The following is a 19988-nucleotide window of genomic DNA, read 5'->3' as shown; positions in this document are numbered from 1 at the left end:
TTATTAAAACAAATTCCAACTCAGACCAAAAAAAAAAAAAAAGAATAAATTTTCCTTTGGCCACATCAAAGGAAGCATTGTTCCCATCTGATTAAGAGATATGGAGTTCAAATACAGTCAGAATAATCCCTAGAGTTCTGGAGGCATGGATTTTTATAACTAATTCTACCATTAATGCATGTGAATCTGGACATATTTTCAGCTTATGTGAACCTAAACAGCCTTTCTTAAAAGACATAATCATCGTTTTTTGCTTAAACTGTCCACGAGAAGTTGCGAGAGTCTCAAATAAGATACCGGAGAGGAGATGGGAGGGTTGAAAAGTGAAAAAAGACTTAGAATTAAGTATATATGAACACAGCTTTAAGAATTCTACCCTATTATGTTCTCTACCAAAATATAACCATGTCCAAATACAGCCAGCTAACCAAAAGATAAATGAAAATAAAAACTTTAGGAATGGAAAAATCATGGCAAAAAGGACTGGTGTAAAGCTTATCATCCATTTAAAAAAGGTTGAACAATTTGTGGGAATTTTGGATACAGAAAAGAATGTGTTACTAGCCTTAATGAGGTAAAATAACATAACCTATTAAAATTAAGAGGGATGGAGAAGAGAGGTTGGAGCAAGCATGAGTTCGTACAAATTTCCTTACTGGCTTCGCATCACAGATATTATAAAAACTGAAATGTAATTATAAACATAGTAATTCCAATCTATTGCAGTCATTCAGATTTTTTTTAAGCTGTAGTGATATTTATTAAGAGATAGTATGGTGCAGAAATATTGTTTGAAATTCAGAAAGTCCTCAGTTTTACCTAAGCTTCCTAATTGAGTTGGACACTATATTTATTTATAAAAGCAAGTATTACGTGATCCAGTTTTTGTACGATCATGTTAACCTAGGCAGATAAAAAATATCTAGACTGATGGTCACCAAATGATAATGATGGTTATTTCTGGGTGATAGGATTTTATAGGGTAATTTTTTGTCAAAGTTTATTTATTTTGAGAGAATGAGAGCAGGAACAAAGGAGGAGGAGCGGGAGGGGCAGAGACAGGGAGAGAAAGAGAATCCCAAGCACACTCAGCACTATCAGCACAGAGGCTGACACAGGGCTCGAACCCACGAACCGTGAGATCATGACCAGAGCCCAAACCAAGAGTCAGACACTGAACCAATGGAGCCACTGAGGTACCCTTATAGGGTAATTAAAAAAAAAAAAAAAAAAAAACATTCTTCTATGTAACTTTCTGGATTGCAGGATTTTTAAAAATGGTAACTACTGGGGCTCCTGGGTGGCTCAGTTGGTTGAGTGTCCAATTGCTGTTTTGGCTCAGGTCATGATCTCAGTTTGTGAGTTTGAGCTCCACATTGGGCTCTATGTTGACAGTGTGGAACCTGCTTGGAATTCTCTCTCTCCTCTCTCTCTGTCTCTCCCCTGCTTGCACACAAGCACTCTCTTGCTCTCTCTCAAAATAAATAAACCCTAAAAAAAATGATGAATATGTATCATATCACATAAAAAAATTTTTAATAAAGAAACAAAAATCACATCTATTATGTAAATGTGCTTGCTGTACACATTTATCTTCTAAAAGGTTTTCAAAATTTATGGCCTAATTAAAAAATCCTCGACAAAAATATAAAGCAGAAATTTACCCAACTGATAAGAACAGAAAACAAAAATAAGTTTATTACTTTCGTTGTAACATGTATGGCTAAACATACATAAAAAAATTTCTCCTACTTCCCATTTCGGAAAGCTAGTAAGAGAAAGGGGCTAGGTGGTGTCAAGACAGAGGCTGCAGCCTAGAGAGGCAGGCACAGAGGAGTCACGATGCCGTATCACACTGTAACTTAACTTCCTTTTTAAATTTATCTTTAATGTTTTTATTTATTTTTGAGACAGAGAGAGACAGAGCATGAGCAGGGGAGGGGCAGAGAGGGAGGGAGGCACAGAATCCGAAGCAGGCTCCAGGCTCTGAGCTGTCAGCCCAGGGCCCAAGGTGGGGCTCCAACTCCTGGACCGTGAGATCATGACCTGAGCTGAAGTCGGACGCTTAACCGACTGAGCCACCCAGGCGCCCCAACACTGTAACTTAACTTCTTAAAACTGAAGCAGAATTTGGCTGTCAAGTCACATCTCGCCCCCTTAGTTTCTGCTTCGCTGCTCTAACTCCCACCTGCACCAGGTGCTCAACTCTACCTCCTTCCATTTTGTGCTCTTCCTTGTGGCAGTCTGAATCTGTTACAGCAATGGTTCCAGTCTTGGCTATACAGTGCAATCATGTGGGAAGCTTTAAAACACACTGACAACAGGGTCCCAATCCAGAGACTTTAATTTACTTGATCTGGGGTGCAGCCTCAGTGCTGGGATTTTTCAAAGCTCCCCAAGTCACTGTAATGTGCAGCCAAGGCTGAGAAACCATATCGCAGCCTTCTCTGACCTTTTCCAGCTCTGTGTCCCTGGAGGGGTTCCCTCCAGTTCCTCATGCTCACTTTCCTCCACAGGGGATAGAAGAGATGATAAATGAGGACACGTCCAACAGTATCACTACACAGAATACACAAAATCTCAGTCCAAAGAGAACAAGGACATCTCGTATTCATGCACCTAAATTCTGCAGCACAGCCAGATCTAGGAATATAAAGCTTTTTGTGAGAACAAAGAGGACAGACACTCCTCATAATAACTTTAGGAGGCTTGTACTCCTGGGAGCACTAAACAGTGATTAAAATCCAGCTGAATTAAACTCAGGTGGCTCAGAGGGCAGGGAAAAGAGAATTAATTCCGGGTTTCAGACCAAAACAGACTTTTTAAATATGCCTAAGTAGTCATTCTCCTACCTCTCTTTGCTGCTGGTTCAAATTATGTGAATTCCTCTGGCAAAGGGCAATTGTCTCTACCATGGTATCTTCAACATCCTTCAATGAAAGGTCCTCTTTGGCCTCTAGATTCAGAAAAATTGTTAACAATACTTAAGGATACATTACTGATAATCTCAGAGCTTCTGGAAAAAATTAAACTATTTTTTCTTTGCAGAGCCCTAGTTTTCCATTATATAATTCTTATATAATACCATTCTTCCATAAGAATGATACCAAGGCTTAGATTAAAAAACAGACAATTTAGCATAAGAGGAGTTTTCCATGTAAATGTCTGACATTCACAGCACATATAAAGCACATCATACTTAACATTTTAATATGTTTTGGCTATGTTAAAGTCCCAATCCTCTGTTTGTGGGTTAGTGGAAAGGTTACTTTTCACCTTTCTTGCCCTACCATTTCTTTTTCCATTTGTTTGTTTGTTTGTTTGTTTATTTCTTCATTCTGAGAGAGAGAGCATGTGTGTGTGAGCGGGGAAGGGGTATTGGGTGAGGGAGAAAGAGAATCCCAAGCAGGCTCTGTGCTGGTGGCATGTGACATGCCAACGTGGGGCTCGAACGCACGAACCATGAGATCATGACCTGAGCAGAAGTCAAGAGTCTGACGCTTAACCGACTGAGCCAGTCAGGCGCCCCTTCCATTTCTTAAGTGTAGGTTTAATATCTTAGGCCCTTTCCTTTTCATTTTTCAATAATTCCTCCCCTCCTATGGTTTCAACTCTTAGGTCCTTGCTAATAAATAAGTTTATTTATTCATTTTGAGAGAGAGAGAGAGAGAGAGAGAGAGAGAGAGAGAGAGAGCGTGCATGCGCGCATGAGCAAAGGAGGGGCAAAGAGAGAGGGAAGAGAGAGGGGAGAGAGAGAATCCTAAGAGGCTCTGCACTGATGTGCAGAGCCCCAAACGGGGCTTGAACTCACAAACTTTGAGATCATGACTTGAGCCGAAATCCAGAGTCAAACGCTTAACTGACTGAGCCACCTAGATGCCCCACTAATAACTTTTGAACATACACCTCCAGCCCTTATTCTTTTCATAATCTGCAGGGTGAATTTTTGACAGACTCTGTCAGACTCTGCTTAATCGATGACTACAAGCACCTTGAACTTGTATGTGCAAAACCCAACCCATTTTTCCCACCTCAAATCTTCTCCTCCCCCTTCCCAAACTAAGTTAATGAAACCATCACCTCTAAGTCAGTTTATAAATCTCCGTCATCTTTGATGCCCCACTCCCCTTCACCCACATGTCCAACTAAATTGCCACTTTTGCTGATTTTACTTTTGTGCCCTCACATGCCATGACTTCTGCCTTGTGGCTCTCTTTACCTCACGTTCACAACTGCAACAGCTTCTTAATTAAACTTCTGACTTCCAAATCTTGCTTCCCTCATTCTCCTTTATACTGTCACAAACACATCAGTTCTATCCACAAAAATCATTAAAGACTTCCAAGTTTTAAAAACAGAACATAAATAAACCTCTGACCCTAACTAAACATAGTAACGGTCTGGCTCAGGTTCTCGCCCTCTGTGCTCTTAGGTCACTGCAACAGGTCTTACTCCTGAGGTTCCTGACCAGGCACTTTCATAATGATGTGCTCCTTAGCCCAGATGCTTTTTCCTTGCTTTTCCCTATCAAACTTCTATTCACTATTCCAGTCTTACTTGACAGGTCATGTCTTTCACAAACTATCTTTGATTCATCAGTTTCAAACCATTCCCTAAGTTTCCACAATCCTTTGCCACTCTCACTGTACCTCTTTTATAATACTTGATTCTTCTAGCATTTGATGTTTTCATTTACCTGTCTCCTTCACAAGATGCTAATTCTTTGGATGACGGCTATGTTAGCCATCTGTGTATAATCCACAGGAACTAGCACAATGTCTTGCAATTAGCAGAACCTCCCAAATTCTTAAGTATCTAGAAAAATATTAAATCTGAAAGTAAATAGTGGACATGAGACCATTACTGAGAAATTTATTTTCACTAAAATTCAAAGAACTAGCTTCTCTATACATATCACTTGCAAATCATTGCAGTGATTTTAGGGAAACATTCTTCTTACTTTTCCCTCAATCTTTTATGTAATGTCTGCAAAAATTATTAACAAGGAAAATATCATAAATGCAATAAATCTCACATAGTATGACTGAACAGAGACTGACAGTACAAAAATAATTATTAAATGTTTAGCTGAACTAAATATGGAAAAATCACTCAATTGTATGCTGAGGTTCCAAAAAGATTCAGTATAATAGCAAATGACCCCAGTACAACACAGACCCTAACACCTAGGATCTAACCAAAAAGAATATAGATAAATAAGTAATTTATAAAGAATTAGGGTAAACGTGTTTAAGGAAATGTGTGGGCCACGGGCTCCAAGAGAAGTGCTGATTGTTAAATACATAGGACGATCTAAAAATTGCCTATCAAATGAACTTTGGAAGAGTTATTTTGAAAATTTCAAGTGATGTGAAAACATATAATCCAATTCAAAAGTGGGCAAAGAACTTGAGTAAACATTTCTCTGAAGATACACAAATAACCAATATGCACATGAAAAGGTGAAAGGGTGGACCTATGCCGGCCTACTCCATCTTGCTCTGTGTCCTCCACCTTGAGTGACTATGTCCCCTATGTGCCCCCTTTCCGGGCAAATCGCAGAAACCTCAGGCCATGCCTCCTCCCTTTGAGTAACCTCCGCTCACCCGTTCAAACTTCCCAATCAAAACATGCCCGGTGACCTGCGTAACAGGACTCCGACCCTTCCCCAGCCAATCGGCCGAGGCCACGACCCTTCCCCAGCCAATCGGCTGAGGCCACAGCCATTACCTCACCAACTGCCCCTAGACTCCTATAAAACCTTTGTGCTTTTGAAACTCTCTCTCTCTCTCCCTGGTATCTCACCGCTGCCTCGGTGCAGGTAGGGGATTGAGCTCGAGCTAGCTCAAATAAAGGCTCTTTGCTTTTGCATCGGACTCGGCTCCCTGTTGGTCTTTGGGGATCACGAATTCTGGGCATAACAAAGGCACTCTACTACTCAACAGGGAAATACGAATGAAAACCACAATAAGCTACTACTTCACACACGAGGATAGCTACTATTAAAGAAAACAGAGGGGCGCCTGGGTGACTCAGTCGGTTAAGCATCCAACTCTTGATACAGGCTGAGGTCATGATCTCATGGTTTTGCAACTGAGCCCATATGTGGCTCTGTGCTGACAGCATGGAGCCTGTTTGGGATTCTCTCTCTGCCCCTCCCCCGCTTGCATTTTCTCTCAGAATAAACTTAAAAAAAAAAAAAAAAGAAAACAGCAAGTGTTGGTGGGGACTTAAATAAACTGGAACCCTGTGTATTGCTGATGGGAATGTAAAAATGATGCAGCCACTGTAGAAAAAAGCAACCCAACTGTTGCTCAAAAATTAGAATCACCATTTAATCCAGCAATTCCACTTCTGGGTGTATACCCGGAAGAAATGAAAGCAGTGTTTCAAAAAGATACTTGTACACCCATGTTCACCGAAGTATTATTCACAATGGCCAAAAGGTGGAAGCAACTGAAATGTCCACTGACAGACAAAAGGATACAAAATGCAGTTGGTATATACCTGAAACGAAATATCATTCAGCCTTAAAAAGGAATGAAATTCTGACACGTGCTACAACATGGGTAAATTGTGAAGACATTATGCTAGGCCAGTAAGCCAGACTTAGAAAAGGATAAATGTTGTATAATTCTACTTTTATAAGATACCTCATCAAACTCACAGAATGAGAAAGTAGAATGGTAGGTGCCAGAGACTGACTGGGGGGGGTGGGGGGTGCAGGGAACGGGAGTAATTGTCTAACGGATACAAAATTTCAGTTTGGGAAGTTGAAAAACTTCTGGAGATTGATGGTGAGGATGGCTGCACAACACTGTGAATGTACTTAATGCCACTGAACTGTACATTTACAAATGATGAAGATGGTAAATTTTGTGCTATGAATTTTACCACAATTAAAAAAAAATAAATCTAGTTTCTAAAATGTCTAGGAATATAGGGGCTCCCGGGTGGCTCAGTTGGCTAAGCATCGAACTTTTGATTTTGGCTCAGGTCATGATCTCACAGTTCGTTGAGTTCAAGCCCTGCATCAGACTCTGCTGAGGCTACTTGGGATTCTCTCCCTCCCTCCCTCTCTACCCCTCCCCCAATTGCACACTCTCGCTTTCTCTCTCAAAAGAAATAAACATTTTTTAAAAACCCACTCAAGTGTCTAGGAAAATGATGGGAATTTTGTATCTATCTGTGACAAGGCCATTTAACATTCCATACTGTCAAGTTTTACTGCTTTGTGCTAAAAATTACATAAATGCAGTGCAGAAAACACTGGCTATTCCTCATTAGAAGCTCTGATTTGCTATTGCTTAGCATATTACAGTAATATTTAGGTATATTAGTAATATTTAGTAATATTTGGGTATTACAGTAATATTTAGTTATGCACCTTATTTATATATAACTAAAAATTGGCAGAGAAATATAATCAAAAAAATAATACCAGTGAAAAGTGCCTACTTTTCTGTACCCTGAACTCCACTGATGGCACCACAAAGCCACAATGGTTTACATGATTTCCTATTAGGAGCTCTTGAAAACAAGCTAAAATTGGGATCAATGTTCAAGTATTTATGCGGATCGACGTAATTATTAGTCAATAAATGCAGTTTGTTAGACAAAATCTTTTAAAACATGGGGTCCATGGGAAGAAATAATTGTAAATTATACTCAGGAACTTACTTTCATCTTGATGTGTTATCTCCTGAAGTTTGCTTTGTAGTCTCTAGGAGGTAAAAACACAAAACAAAAACACAGGAGGTAAGAGGAACATTGTTACCTAATCCACAAATATTTGAACTACATATTTTACAAGAAAAAACCTAAAGAAACAACAAGGTTATAAAGAATGACCCTTACTGTCATTCAGAAGAGAATTCTTGTGTATATAGAAAGCAGAGCTAGCAGTACCGAAGGGGACCCAAAATATCAAGTGTCACTTAATCTGCCCCACTCTGCTTCTGTTGTACCACCATATAGTCATCAATGACATTCTCTAGCAGGGTAATTAGGAGTAGGATTTATCCAAGCTTTGTATAAGGGAATAAAATTCACACTGGGCTATGAGAAAAAGGGGTGAGAGGGAATAAGAAAGAACATACAAGACTGTCTCCACAGCAGAGGGCACAGCCTTGAGTGTGGCACCTCTAAATATGCAATTGCAGTGTCCACTGCTCTAACCGAATACTAGGATCCTTAGAAAGCATTAACTGATAGTCCAGCATTACTGATATTCCAGATATTACTATACGCTGAGAGTGGCCTTTAATATATCCCTTCTACTCCAAATTTGCTCTTTTTCTTGAGGTCCCTTATAGGCTAAAAATCATACAACTGTCATCAACCACTTCCTCTTACTTCCTCCATACTATACTCAAAGATCAAAAGTTCTCAAATCCAATCCTCTTCCCACTCCACCACCACCACTGCCTCCAGCTCAAGCCTCACAGATTCACACCCACACTACACAGCTTCGCAAGTGCTCTCTGCTTCCTCCCTAAGATGAACCTCCCCCTTTTCTACCTGCCCCTCAGTCTCCTACCTAACCAGAGCAGTCTTAATGAAAGAACATTGTATCAGTTCCTTCGCTTATAAACTTTTAGTTGATCTTGTGTGAACAACAGAGTCTGTCCTAATTCTTTAGGGTGTCCTACAAAATCTTCCCAGATCTGCAACCAGCCTTTGCTTCTGGCCTGCCAACACATGGATAGTGGAGCCCTAGTAAAATGCTGGCTGCTCTCCTAGTCTTTCGTATTTCTTTGTACTCCTATGCTTTTGTAAATGATGGTGTTATTCCCTTCAAGGATATACTGCCTCTCTTTCCCCCATCCGTGCCAGGAATACTTTTAACTATCCTTTAAAACTAGATTCACAATATCTTCAACAAATAGACGACAAGGAAAAAAGAGATGTAGGGATAACTTCTACATTAAAAGAGGTTGAGAGCTTACACAAAACCTCTGTGGAATATTCTTCCTGGCCTGTTTTATGATTACACAGCTAGAGAAAAACTAGAAGCCAATAAAGAAATTCTTTTTTTTTTTTTTCCTTGCTCTAAACATCTTTTTTAACTTAAATTCAAGTTAGTTAACATGTAGTGTAGTACTGGTTTTAGGACTAGAATTTAGTGATTCATCACTTCCATATAATCTGACCTGTCAGATGCCGTTTAGTTTTGTTGATTGCTTCCTTCACTGTGCAGAAGCTTTTTATCTTGATGGGGTCCCAATAGTTCATTTTTGCTTTTGTTTCCCTTGCCTCCTGAAATATGTCTAGTAAGAAGTATAGTCACATTTTTGCTGCAGCTAAGGTCAAAGAGGCTGCTGCCTGTATTCTTCTCTAGGATTTTGATGGTTTCCTGTCTCACATTTAGGTCTTTCACTCATTTTGAATTTGCTTTTGTGTATGGTGTAAGAAAGTGGTCCAGTTCCATTCCTCTGCATGTTGCTGCATGTGTGCTGGATACACATACATACATATATAGGAAGAGAGGATATCCCTAATCTATTCCTTAGCTAGATAACAGTATTTAAAAAACTGATACAATACTTCACACTTATTAGAATGGCTACCAACAAGAAAACAGAGAAAAGCAAGTGTTGGAGAAAATGTAAAGAAATTAAAAGCCTTTGTGCGTTTCTGATGAGAATGTAAAATGGTGTAGCCACTATGGAAAGCAGTATGGCAATTCTTTAAAGATTAAAAATAGTATTTTCATTTAATTCAGTAATTCCATTCTGGTTGTATGCCCAGAATAAATGAAAGCAGAGTCTTGAAAAGATGTTTGTACACCCATGTTCATGGCAGAATTATTCACAAAGTTTGAAAGGCAGAAGCAACCCAAGTGTCTACCAACAGATGAATGAATAAATAAAATTTGGTATACACATAAAATGGAGTACTATCTAGCCTTAAAACTGAATGAAATTCTGGCACATGCTACAACATGGGTAACTCTTTAAGACTTTATGATTAATGTATACAAAAAGGCAAATACTGTGTGATTCCATGTATGTGAGGTAGAGTAGTCAAATTCATGGAGTCATAAAGAATGGGGGCTGCCAGGGGATGTGGGGTGGGAGGAATGGGAGATTACCATTTAATGGGTATAGAGTTTCAGTTTGGGAAGTTGAAAAAGTTCTGGAGAGGGATAGTGGTGACGATTGCACAAAAATGTGACTATACTTAATACCACCAAAATGATAAGTTTTTATTGTAGGCATAACAATTTTAAAAATGGATAAAAATTTTTGTGAAAAACTGATAGAACATCAACTGTTGGTGGGAATTAGCAACCCAAACTCTTATACATTATTGGAGAGGATGTAAAATGGAATAACCACTTTGGAAAGAGGTCTGGTAACATCTTATAGACCTAAAACCTACACCTATCCTATGACCTAGGGATTCCAGTCCTTGGTACTGACATTTTCCTGTGAAAATGAAAATATTTGTGTACAAAAGTGATCGTAGTAGCTTTACTCTTAATAGCCAAAAACTAGAAATAGCCCAGGTGTCAATCATCAAGAGACTGAATGAATAGTAGTATATTTGTACAATACCATTCAGCAATAAAAGAAACGGACTACTGATACATTTCAAAAATATGGTGAAAGGAGAATTATACAAGACTACTAAGGGAGGAACCCATGAATGCATGAATGCATAAAATAGGTAAAACTAATTCACAGTGAAAAAAAAAAATCAGAAAAATGATGATCTGTGGGGGGACAAAAGTGGGAATGCATATGAAGAGGCATGAAGGAACTTTCTCTGATGAAGCTAATGTTCTCTATCTTGTTAGGGACTAGGGACATAGGTGTATGCATTTGTCACAACTCAGTACATGACACATTTAAGACTTGTGCACTTTATTGTATATAAATTTCACCTTAAAAGTATACCAGAAAGAAATGTTCTACCCAATGACTAAACTCTAGTCATGATAAAAATAGTGGTAAGATGCAATACTGTCTGCAACTTACTTTGACACACAAGAAATGAAGATGGACTGATGAAAACTTACACAATGCTACAGGTCAATTATATCTCAATAAAAAGACAGATTGATGAATGGAGGCGTGGACAGAAAATGACAAAGCAAATATAGTAAAATATTACCTTTAGCATTATTAAGAAGGCCCCATGAATATCTCCTTTTTTTTCTAATAGATAGGCAGTGACTTCATGAAGTTGATACTTCTGGGTAATCTAGGAAAGAAGAAATGATAAGGATTTTTGTTCACAAATCTTGATTGTGGAGAGGATCCTACTAAAGATGAAAACAATATGACAGTAAATAATGAATTCATACCTCAGTAGTACATTACTTTCCAGTGTAATATGAAATATTGGACTTTCTAGTGTTAGAAGTTGCCCATCTTGGCAGTTCTAACTAAACTATGTTCATTCACTTTTTTCTTCACTATTGTTTAATTTAAAGTTTTCATTTACCTGACTGAGTATATCCACTGGAAAAAAGGTAACACATATGTATAAGTGAGATCTTAATAAGAATCAATAAACTAAAAGTTTCTAATTAGTAAAAAAAAAATACCAAGTAAACTAAGAAGATAAATGAAAGATATTAAGTGCAGAAAATAATGCTATGGGAAAGAAACAACAAAGAAACAGTACAGAGTTTCAGCAAACCCCAAAATAGTCTTTGAAAAGACTAATAAAGTAGAATAAAACTTTCTTAGCAGCAAGAAAAAAGAGAGGCACAAATAACATTATTAGCATATAAATAGGTTCAAAGGAGAAAAGTGTGATCATCTCAATAAATGCAGGAAAAAGTATTTGATAAAATGCAGTACCCATTCTTAGCAAAAACAAAACACTCTTACCTAAACTGAGAATTGAACTCTTAATTTATTAAAAATTATCTATCAAAATCCTGAAATAAACACCATATTTAATGTAAAATGTTAGACCCATTCCCTTTAAAATCAGAAACAAGGTAAGATTGCATACAATCACTGTTTCTAAATAATATCCTGGAGCTCTTAGACATCTGGTAAGAGAGAAAACAGTGTAAATGTAAACAAAAAAAAAAAATTAAAAAAGAAAAGAAAGAAAAGCTAAAGACAAGAAAAACTACCATTATTCTTGAAAAATAGTATTGTCATTAAAAAATCTAGAAACTATTTAAATGAAGAAAGAATTCAGATTCTTTTTGATACAAAACAATGTATAAAAATTAGTAACCTACAGCAGCAGCAATCAACAAAGATGTCATTTCAAAAACTTTCCTTCCACATTGTTAACAAAAAGTGTAAGTATCTAGGAACAAATTTAAGATAACATTTGCAAGAACCTCGTATATCATATAAAAGTTGTTGAAACCTCACTAAAGAACATAAAAGGCTTTTAAAAAGACAACCATGTTCCTGAATGTGAAGACTCTACATTGTAAGACGTCAATCTCCCCTGAATTAACCTATAAATTCATTGTATATATTTCATCAAAATGCCAGAAGTTTGTTGGTTTTTAAATTTTTTTTTAATGTTTATTTATTTTTGAGAGACAGAGACAGAGCAAAAGTGGGGGAGGGGCAGAGAGAGAGGGAGACACAGAATCAGCAGCAGGCTCTAGGCTCTGAGCTGTCAGCACTGAGCCCAACATGGGGCTCAAACTCACGAAACGTGACATCATGACCTGAGCCCAAGTCAGCCGCTTAACCTACTGAGCTCTCCAGGTGCCCCTGTTTTTTGTTTTTTTTAAAGGAAGATGACAACATGATTCCTAATTTGATGTAGAATAGTAAGAGTCTAAGAGTACACATAAATTTTAAAGAAAAACAATGAGGAGGCAAGACTCTTCTTTCAAATAATAAGCCTTATTGTGAAGCTATATTATTTAAAATATGTGGTAACAGTAAAAGGAAAGACATGACCAAATGAACAGAAGAGATTCCACAAAAAGATGCATGTATATCTGAGAGTTCAGTATACAGCAGAATAGCATTATGAATCAGTGAGGAAAGGATGCCAGAAATACCACATACACCACCGGTTACACACAGGGGAAAAAAAAATACAGAAATCCCTCCCTTGATCTGTTTACAAAAATTAATTCCAGATAGATTAAAAGCCTAAATGTAAAAAGCTAAGCTATAAAACTCGTGTAAGAGGATATCTTTTATACCATCAAGGTAGAAAAGGAAGACTCACACACAAAAATTTAAACCTTAAAGGAAAAGAATGATAAATTAAAACAGAAGTCACTAGAAACCAAATTAAAAAAAAACGTGCCACAATACACTGGAAGAAGGCATCCCCAACATATAAAATCAGTGAAGGATTAGAGATGCAGAAATTAGAATTTCTACAAATCAGTAAGGGCAAAAACTCAGTAGAAAATTGGGCAAATGATATGAACAGATAATTCAGAGAAAAAAACCCTGAAAGTCATTAAACATATGGAAAGATGTTCAATGTCATGAATAATCAATGATACCCATCATGCTGGCAAAAATTAAAAGTCTAAAAGTGTAGGGCTCCTGGGTGGCTCAGTTGGTTAAGTGTCTGACTCTTGATTTCTGCTCAGATCATGATCTCACAGTTTATAAGTTTGAGCCCTGAGTCAGGCTCTGTGTTGAGGGTGTGGATCCTGCTTGGGGTTCTCATTCATTTTCCCTCTCTCTCTCTCTCTCTCACTCACACTCTCACTCTCATTTTCCCTCTCTCTGTGCCCCTCCCCAGCTCTCTCTCTCTTTCTCTCAAAAATAAATAAACTTTAAAAAAAAAAAAAGCCAAAAAATGTTAGGAATCAACTAGAATGTGGAAAAATAACAAATACCAAACATTGATGGTGAGAATAGAAACAAACAGGAGATCAACTTGGCAGTAACAATAGAATAAGCTAGTCTACTGTCTAAGAATTCCACTTCCAGGTAATTACTTAGAGAAAGCTCACATGGGCACATAAGAAGGTTCATACAAAGATGTATAAGGTAGCATTGTTTAGGATGTGAAGGACTGGAAACAATTTGAATGTCTATCCATAGGGAAATAAACTGTGGCATACTCATTCAATTAATATTATATGATCATTAAAATGAATGAGCTAATTCTACATGTATAAAAATTGATAAATTTAAAAAATTTAATAAAAAAGCAATTTGCAATAGGGTATGTTCTATATGATACCATTATTACAAATTCTATAAACATGGAAGACTGTGTCAGGCATTTTATTTATTTTTTTATTATTTTTTTAACATGAAATTTATTGTCAAATTGGTTTCCATATAACACCCAGTGCTCATCCCAACAGGTGCCCTCCTCAATGTCCATCACCCAACTTCCCCTCCCTCCCACCCCCCATCAACCCTCAGTTTGTTCTCAGTTTTTAAGAGTCTCTTATGCTTTGGCTCTCTTCCACTCTAACCTCATTTTTTTTTTCCTTCCCCTCCCCCATGGGTTTCTGTTAAGTTTCTCAGAATCCACATAAGAGTGAACACATATGGTATCTGTCTTTCTCTGTATGGCTTATTTCACTTAGCATCACACTCTCCAGTTCCATCCACGTTGCTACAAAAGGCCATATTTCATTCTTTCTCATTGCCACGTAGTATTCCATTGTGTATATAAACCACAATTTCTTTATCCATTCATCAGTTGATGGACATTTAGGCTCTTTCCATAATTTGGCTATTGTTGAGAGTGCTGCTATAAACATTGGGGTACAAGTGCCCCTATGCATCAGCACTCCTGTATCCCTTGAATAAATTCCTAGCAGTGCTATTGCTGTATCATGCATTTTATAGGAAAAATAAACACAGATGGGAAGAATATGCTTCCCATCTTCAGGTTGGTGGTAACCTCGGTGGGGGGGGAGGGGAAAGAGGATGATTTCTAAAACAAACAACAAAGATTTAAAGCCAGTATGTCAAACATGAACATCTATAAAACTGGGTTGGTGGGTACACTGATATTTGAAATTCTGTACAATTCTATATAAATATTTTACACTTAAAAAATTTTTAAAGTGTGTGAGTAGTTCAGAAGGTGGCACAGGGAATACAGATTACTGTTTCATAAGTATTGATAATAAAGGAAAGGATATATAACAGTAGTTTAAAAATAAATTTTAAATACTAGCCTCTTATTGATTAGAATATGTATGTGTGTATACGTACACGCATGCACACACACACATGCACATAGTCATGTTCATGTGGAAACAGGAGAAAACAAGGGAAGGGACCCAAGGCAATGAGCGTGTTGAGACTACTGACTGCCACTGAGTCTGTCTTATGCACAGCAAGCTATCTAACCATCAGAGCCTACAAACAAGAGCTTGGTTTCTCCTTTTAATATATTTATTGTATTCCTTTGTCTTGGCTTGTGTGTTGGCTAGAACGTCTGTGAAACTTGATTAGTAACAGCGATGGACATGCGCTGTTTCTGACTTTACTGGAATAAAGGGACAGCAGTTTACCACAGCAATGTAGAGCAGGCACTGTGGAGGCAGACTATTTGGGTTCGATCCCAGGGGCTATGTTATGTTAGTCTCCTTTCGCTCATGTTTAAACTGGTGAATGGTTAGGATGAGTTTACTCACATCCGCTCTGCATTCCAGGTCTTACCTGGATGGTTTCTTCCAGGCGGTAGCACTCAAGGACCTGCAGCGTCTCTATAACCTGGTTTGGGTCGAACTGACACAACAGCTCAATGAACTGCTCTGTAACAGAGGGAGGCATCTGCAGCGATTCCTGATTTACATGAATACCTTCCCTGAAAACATAAATAGAAAGAGAACGGCATTAATTCATCACATCTGTCATTAAGTATGTAATGGCATGTAAAAAGTATGTCAACCTTGAAAGCAAAACTCCCTTCTGGTGATACAAAATCGTGAATTGCAAGTCTCACTTTTACTTAGGGTGTTAGGGTGAGCTGTGTATTATATCAGACACAGTCTAAATCACAACAGTTCTCAGTTTATAGTGAATAATTAAGGAAATAATATTCAGTGAAAGCTCCTCTAAATAAATACCAAAGTTGTACTGTTGCTCTAGAAGAAACAAAAATTAACCAACGATCCACGAGTAACTATATATAGTAAACCATCTTCCACTTTTAACAACTGGCCCTACCATACTTCGTTGGTAGCACCAATCACACCATGTTGTAACTACTTCTTTAATTATCTTTCTTATCTAAAGACTATAAACTCTTTGAGGATAGGTACCACGTATCTTCTCACTAATGAATTCTTAAACCCTGCAACAGTACCCTGCATGTTGTAAGGGCTAGTTATTTACACGCTACTAAAACAAATTTATAAAGTGGATCAATAGTAGGACACACAATATTCATGTGTTCACTTATTTTGTATGTCAGCTAGTCACCAAAGCCCACTATTCAGAATACCTATAACAAAAGCTAGAGATACTGGGGTGCCGGGGTAGCTCAATCGGTAGAGCATGTGACTCGAGCTCAAAGTTATGAGTTCAACCCCTACGTTGGATGCAGAGCTTTCTTTAAAAAAAAAAAAAGAAAGAAAAAAAAAAAAAGCTAGAGAAACACAGAGTTAGTTTTATCACAGTGGACACTCAACTACTGGTGGCCAAAAGAAATTACTTAGAAAATCAACTCCTGCTCATTACAGACATACAAGCCATCTTTAAAAGAAGTCAGTTCCTTTTGACAGCCCTATCTTTTCTTCACCTCAACTAAAGCTCCTTATGTAAAGAACTGGAATAGGGTTAATAAGATACAAAACTGCTTGGGAAACTAGCTTTGTGAAGAAACGTTAAGGCAGATGGTTTAAAGCAACATCTCCCAGCTTTTCTCACATCACGCATACAGAGAAGGACAGCATTTGCATGGCCCATCAGAACAAAGTAAGACTGATCACAGGGGACTATGGGTACCCCAAGACCCACCCCAAGAGCTGAGGGGATCCGTCTCTAGGCACACCTGTGACCCATGTGCACCACACCAACAGTCATAGGCGGGAATCTCTGACTCCGCAGAGAACAATTTGAGGTTATAAAGGTCCTATAAATAATGGTAAATAGCCCTCCTATTTTTACCAGTAAGAGCCTTCAGCTACAGAAAGAGGAATTATATTTAGACATAGGAAATCTTTCCTAAACTAAGAGTTTTGTGACACTCAGTCCCTACCAGAGGTTGACTGATGAACTCATTAATTAAGCTCTGCTGCTTGGAGCTGTCAATACTTGCTGATGGGCTAATTCGGTATGTCCTCAAATTGGCTGTAAATCTCTAAGTTCGAGTTTCATTTCGTTAGTTCACAGCTGCCTTTAAAGCAGGATTTAGGTAAGTAACTGGTTATTCCTTAAGTACAGCATCACCTTAGTTCTTCCTATGTAACATGAAAATTATCTTTTTAAGTGTCTAGGTCCCAACTACACTATAAACTCGGAGAGCAAAGACTGCTGCATTCAATGTCTCCCAGCACTCACACAGTCTTGGCACATAATAAATAAGCACTCGGTAAATGTACACTGAATTGAACTGGACAGGCAATAATGTGCTGGATGGCCTTCAAAAAAGGGGAACCAAATACAGGATAGAGGGGTGCAAATGACAAGGACTAGGGCTATGAAACCAGATTCAGCTGTGAATGAATGCTGTCAGAAAGCTCTACACGGACCAAATAGAAAATGCACATGATAATCACAGGGGAACGATGGGTCTTCATGTAAGATCAACGTTTTGTCCCAACAGAATATGCCCACATAAAAGAAAAAGGGAATGCTAATCGATGATCGTTAACATTAAGGTGAGCTGGTGTACTTCTCAGATGTTTATGTCATATTGTAGGTAGTGTTAATATTTTATCTACGCCACACTTCTGTTACTATGTCTTATAAATGCAAGACTATGGAGCAAATTAAGACTAGACATAAGCATCTGCCAATAAATCCCAGTATTTAATTCTTTCCAGAACACTTATTGACAAAACTCTTTACAAGTACTAAGGATGTGAATATGTATCAAACCAAGCAAATCACTCAGATGAATAGATTCTGATGCATTCATCTGTGAGGGAAATAATATGTCTGCTGGGAAATGATCAGGCAACATCAACATAATGAAAACTTTAATAAACTAATACGTATGCACTTACACCCGTTTCAGACTGCTGCTTCACAGTCTTGCACATAAATACAAATTGTTATATTCCCTTCTCAAAGCTACTTCTGTTACTCTTCTATTAGCTATCTGCTTTGCCACTGTTAACTTTAGTGTATCAAAACTATGTTTTAAACCTAAACGTTATCTATTCTTTTGGGAATTTCTATTTTAATCATAGCAATGACATATAAGATATAAACACTTAAGTATATGTAAAAGGTAGATTTTTATAAGGCATACACTAGACTTTCTCTTGTCATTTTTTTAAATTTCAATTTTATTTATTTTTTTTTTTAATTTTTTTTTTCAACGTTTTTTATTTATTTTTGGGACAGAGAGAGACATAGCATGAACGGGGGAGGGGCAGAGAGAGAGGGAGACACAGAATCGGAAACAGGCTCCAGGCTCCGAGCCATCAGCCCAGAGCCCGACGCGGGGCTCGAACTCACGGACCGCGAGATCGTGACCTGGCTGAAGTCGGACGCTTAACCGACTGCGCCACCCAGGCGCCCCATTAAATTTCAATTTTATTTAAGTTCTAGTTAACATATATTGTAATATTGATTTCAGGAGTAGAATTAGGGATTCATCACTTACATATAACACTCAGTGCTTATCCCAACAAGAGGCCTACTTTATACCCATCACCCACTTAGCGCATCCCCTGCCATTTCCCTCCATCAACCTTCAGTTTGTTCTCTATAGTTAAGAGTCTCTTACGGCTTGCTTCCATCTCTCTCTTTTTCCCTCCCTTCCCTATGTTCATCTGTTCTGTTTCTTAAATTCCACATATGAGTGAAATCATACGGTATTTGTCTTTCTCTGACTTATTTTGCTTAGCATAATACACTCTAGCTCCATCTACATCATTGCAAATGGCAAGATTTCATTCTTTTTGATGGCTGAGTAATATTCCATTGTGTATATATACCATATCTTCTTTATCCATTCATCAATCAGTGGACATTTGGGCTCTTCCCATAGTTTGGCTATTGTTGATAATGCTGCTATAAATATCCGGGTGCATGTGGCTCTTCAAATCAGTATTTTTGTAGCCTATGAGTAAATACCTAGTAGTGTAATTGCTGGGTTATAGGGTAGTTCCATTTTTAACTTTTTGAGGAAACTCCATACTGTTCTGCACAGTGACTACACCAGTTTGTATTCCCACCAATAGTACAAGAGGATTCCCCTTTCTCCACATACTCACCAATACCTGTTGTTTCCTGTGTTGTTTTAAAGCAGAGTACTTATATGCCTTGTGAAATACATGCACACCAACCATACCCAAAAATTCAGGTTGGGGAAAACATTCACACTTACTCAGGTTGTGATAAATAATTTAAAATTATGATCTTGTACATTTGGCTGTTACTGGGAAGGATAAACTATGCTTCAGTTTTGAATAAATGATGTCATTAAAATGACTCTAAAATTCTGATAAAAATATTTGACAAAGAAAATAAATGTTGCAAGGAGATGAAAAAAAGTCTGGTCTGGTCTCTCCCCTTCACTCTAAATATTGCACAAAAATAGGTCAGTCTAGACTACTCTACATTTCTGAGGGAGAGAATTTCACAATCTCCCGGTAACTTGTGCTGACAACTTAGGGCCACCTCAGCTTAGCCTAAATCCTGACTGCTTGAATTCTCTGCTCATCCCCATATAACCAGTCCTTAGAGGTAATGGCGTACTGATGACTGCTTGGTACCTTTTAGACTGAAAACTCAAACACATCATTCACAACACACGAGAGTGAAGACAATTATTGTCCATGGAGTTATCATTCTAATCAAGTTGTTTTACAAGGTTGTTAACCTGAGCTTCCAGTTTTCCATTTTACATTCCATGTTAAAAATGCCACAATGTAATCCCAT

At 37.9% G+C, this 19988-nt stretch overlaps 1 protein-coding gene across 8 annotated transcripts in view; it reads right to left on the bottom strand.

Moving 5' to 3' along the window:
* The window catches only part of VPS8 (VPS8 subunit of CORVET complex), a 251993-nt gene that overhangs the window by 75011 nt on the left and 156994 nt on the right, over window positions 1-19988 (bottom strand). For all 8 annotated transcript variants that reach the window (XR_009262061.1, XR_009262062.1, XM_058730711.1 and 5 more), the window contains 4 exons: window positions 15591-15738; window positions 11119-11208; window positions 7681-7723; window positions 2853-2956 (listed from right to left, as the gene is read on the bottom strand). Coding sequence is in view for 6 of the 8 variants with exons in the window: in XM_058730711.1 (XP_058586694.1) it covers window positions 2853-2956; window positions 7681-7723; window positions 11119-11208; window positions 15591-15738 (385 nt within the window). In the remaining 2 variants the exon portion in view is untranslated. The remainder of the gene's footprint in view (window positions 1-2852; window positions 2957-7680; window positions 7724-11118; window positions 11209-15590; window positions 15739-19988) is intronic.

The sequence above is a fragment of the Neofelis nebulosa genome, chromosome 5 (genome assembly GCF_028018385.1).
Source record: "Neofelis nebulosa isolate mNeoNeb1 chromosome 5, mNeoNeb1.pri, whole genome shotgun sequence".
Classification (NCBI taxonomy): Eukaryota; Metazoa; Chordata; class Mammalia; order Carnivora; family Felidae; genus Neofelis; species Neofelis nebulosa.
Note: the sequence above shows the minus strand (reverse complement) of the source record. Positions and strands in the feature narration are given on the sequence as shown.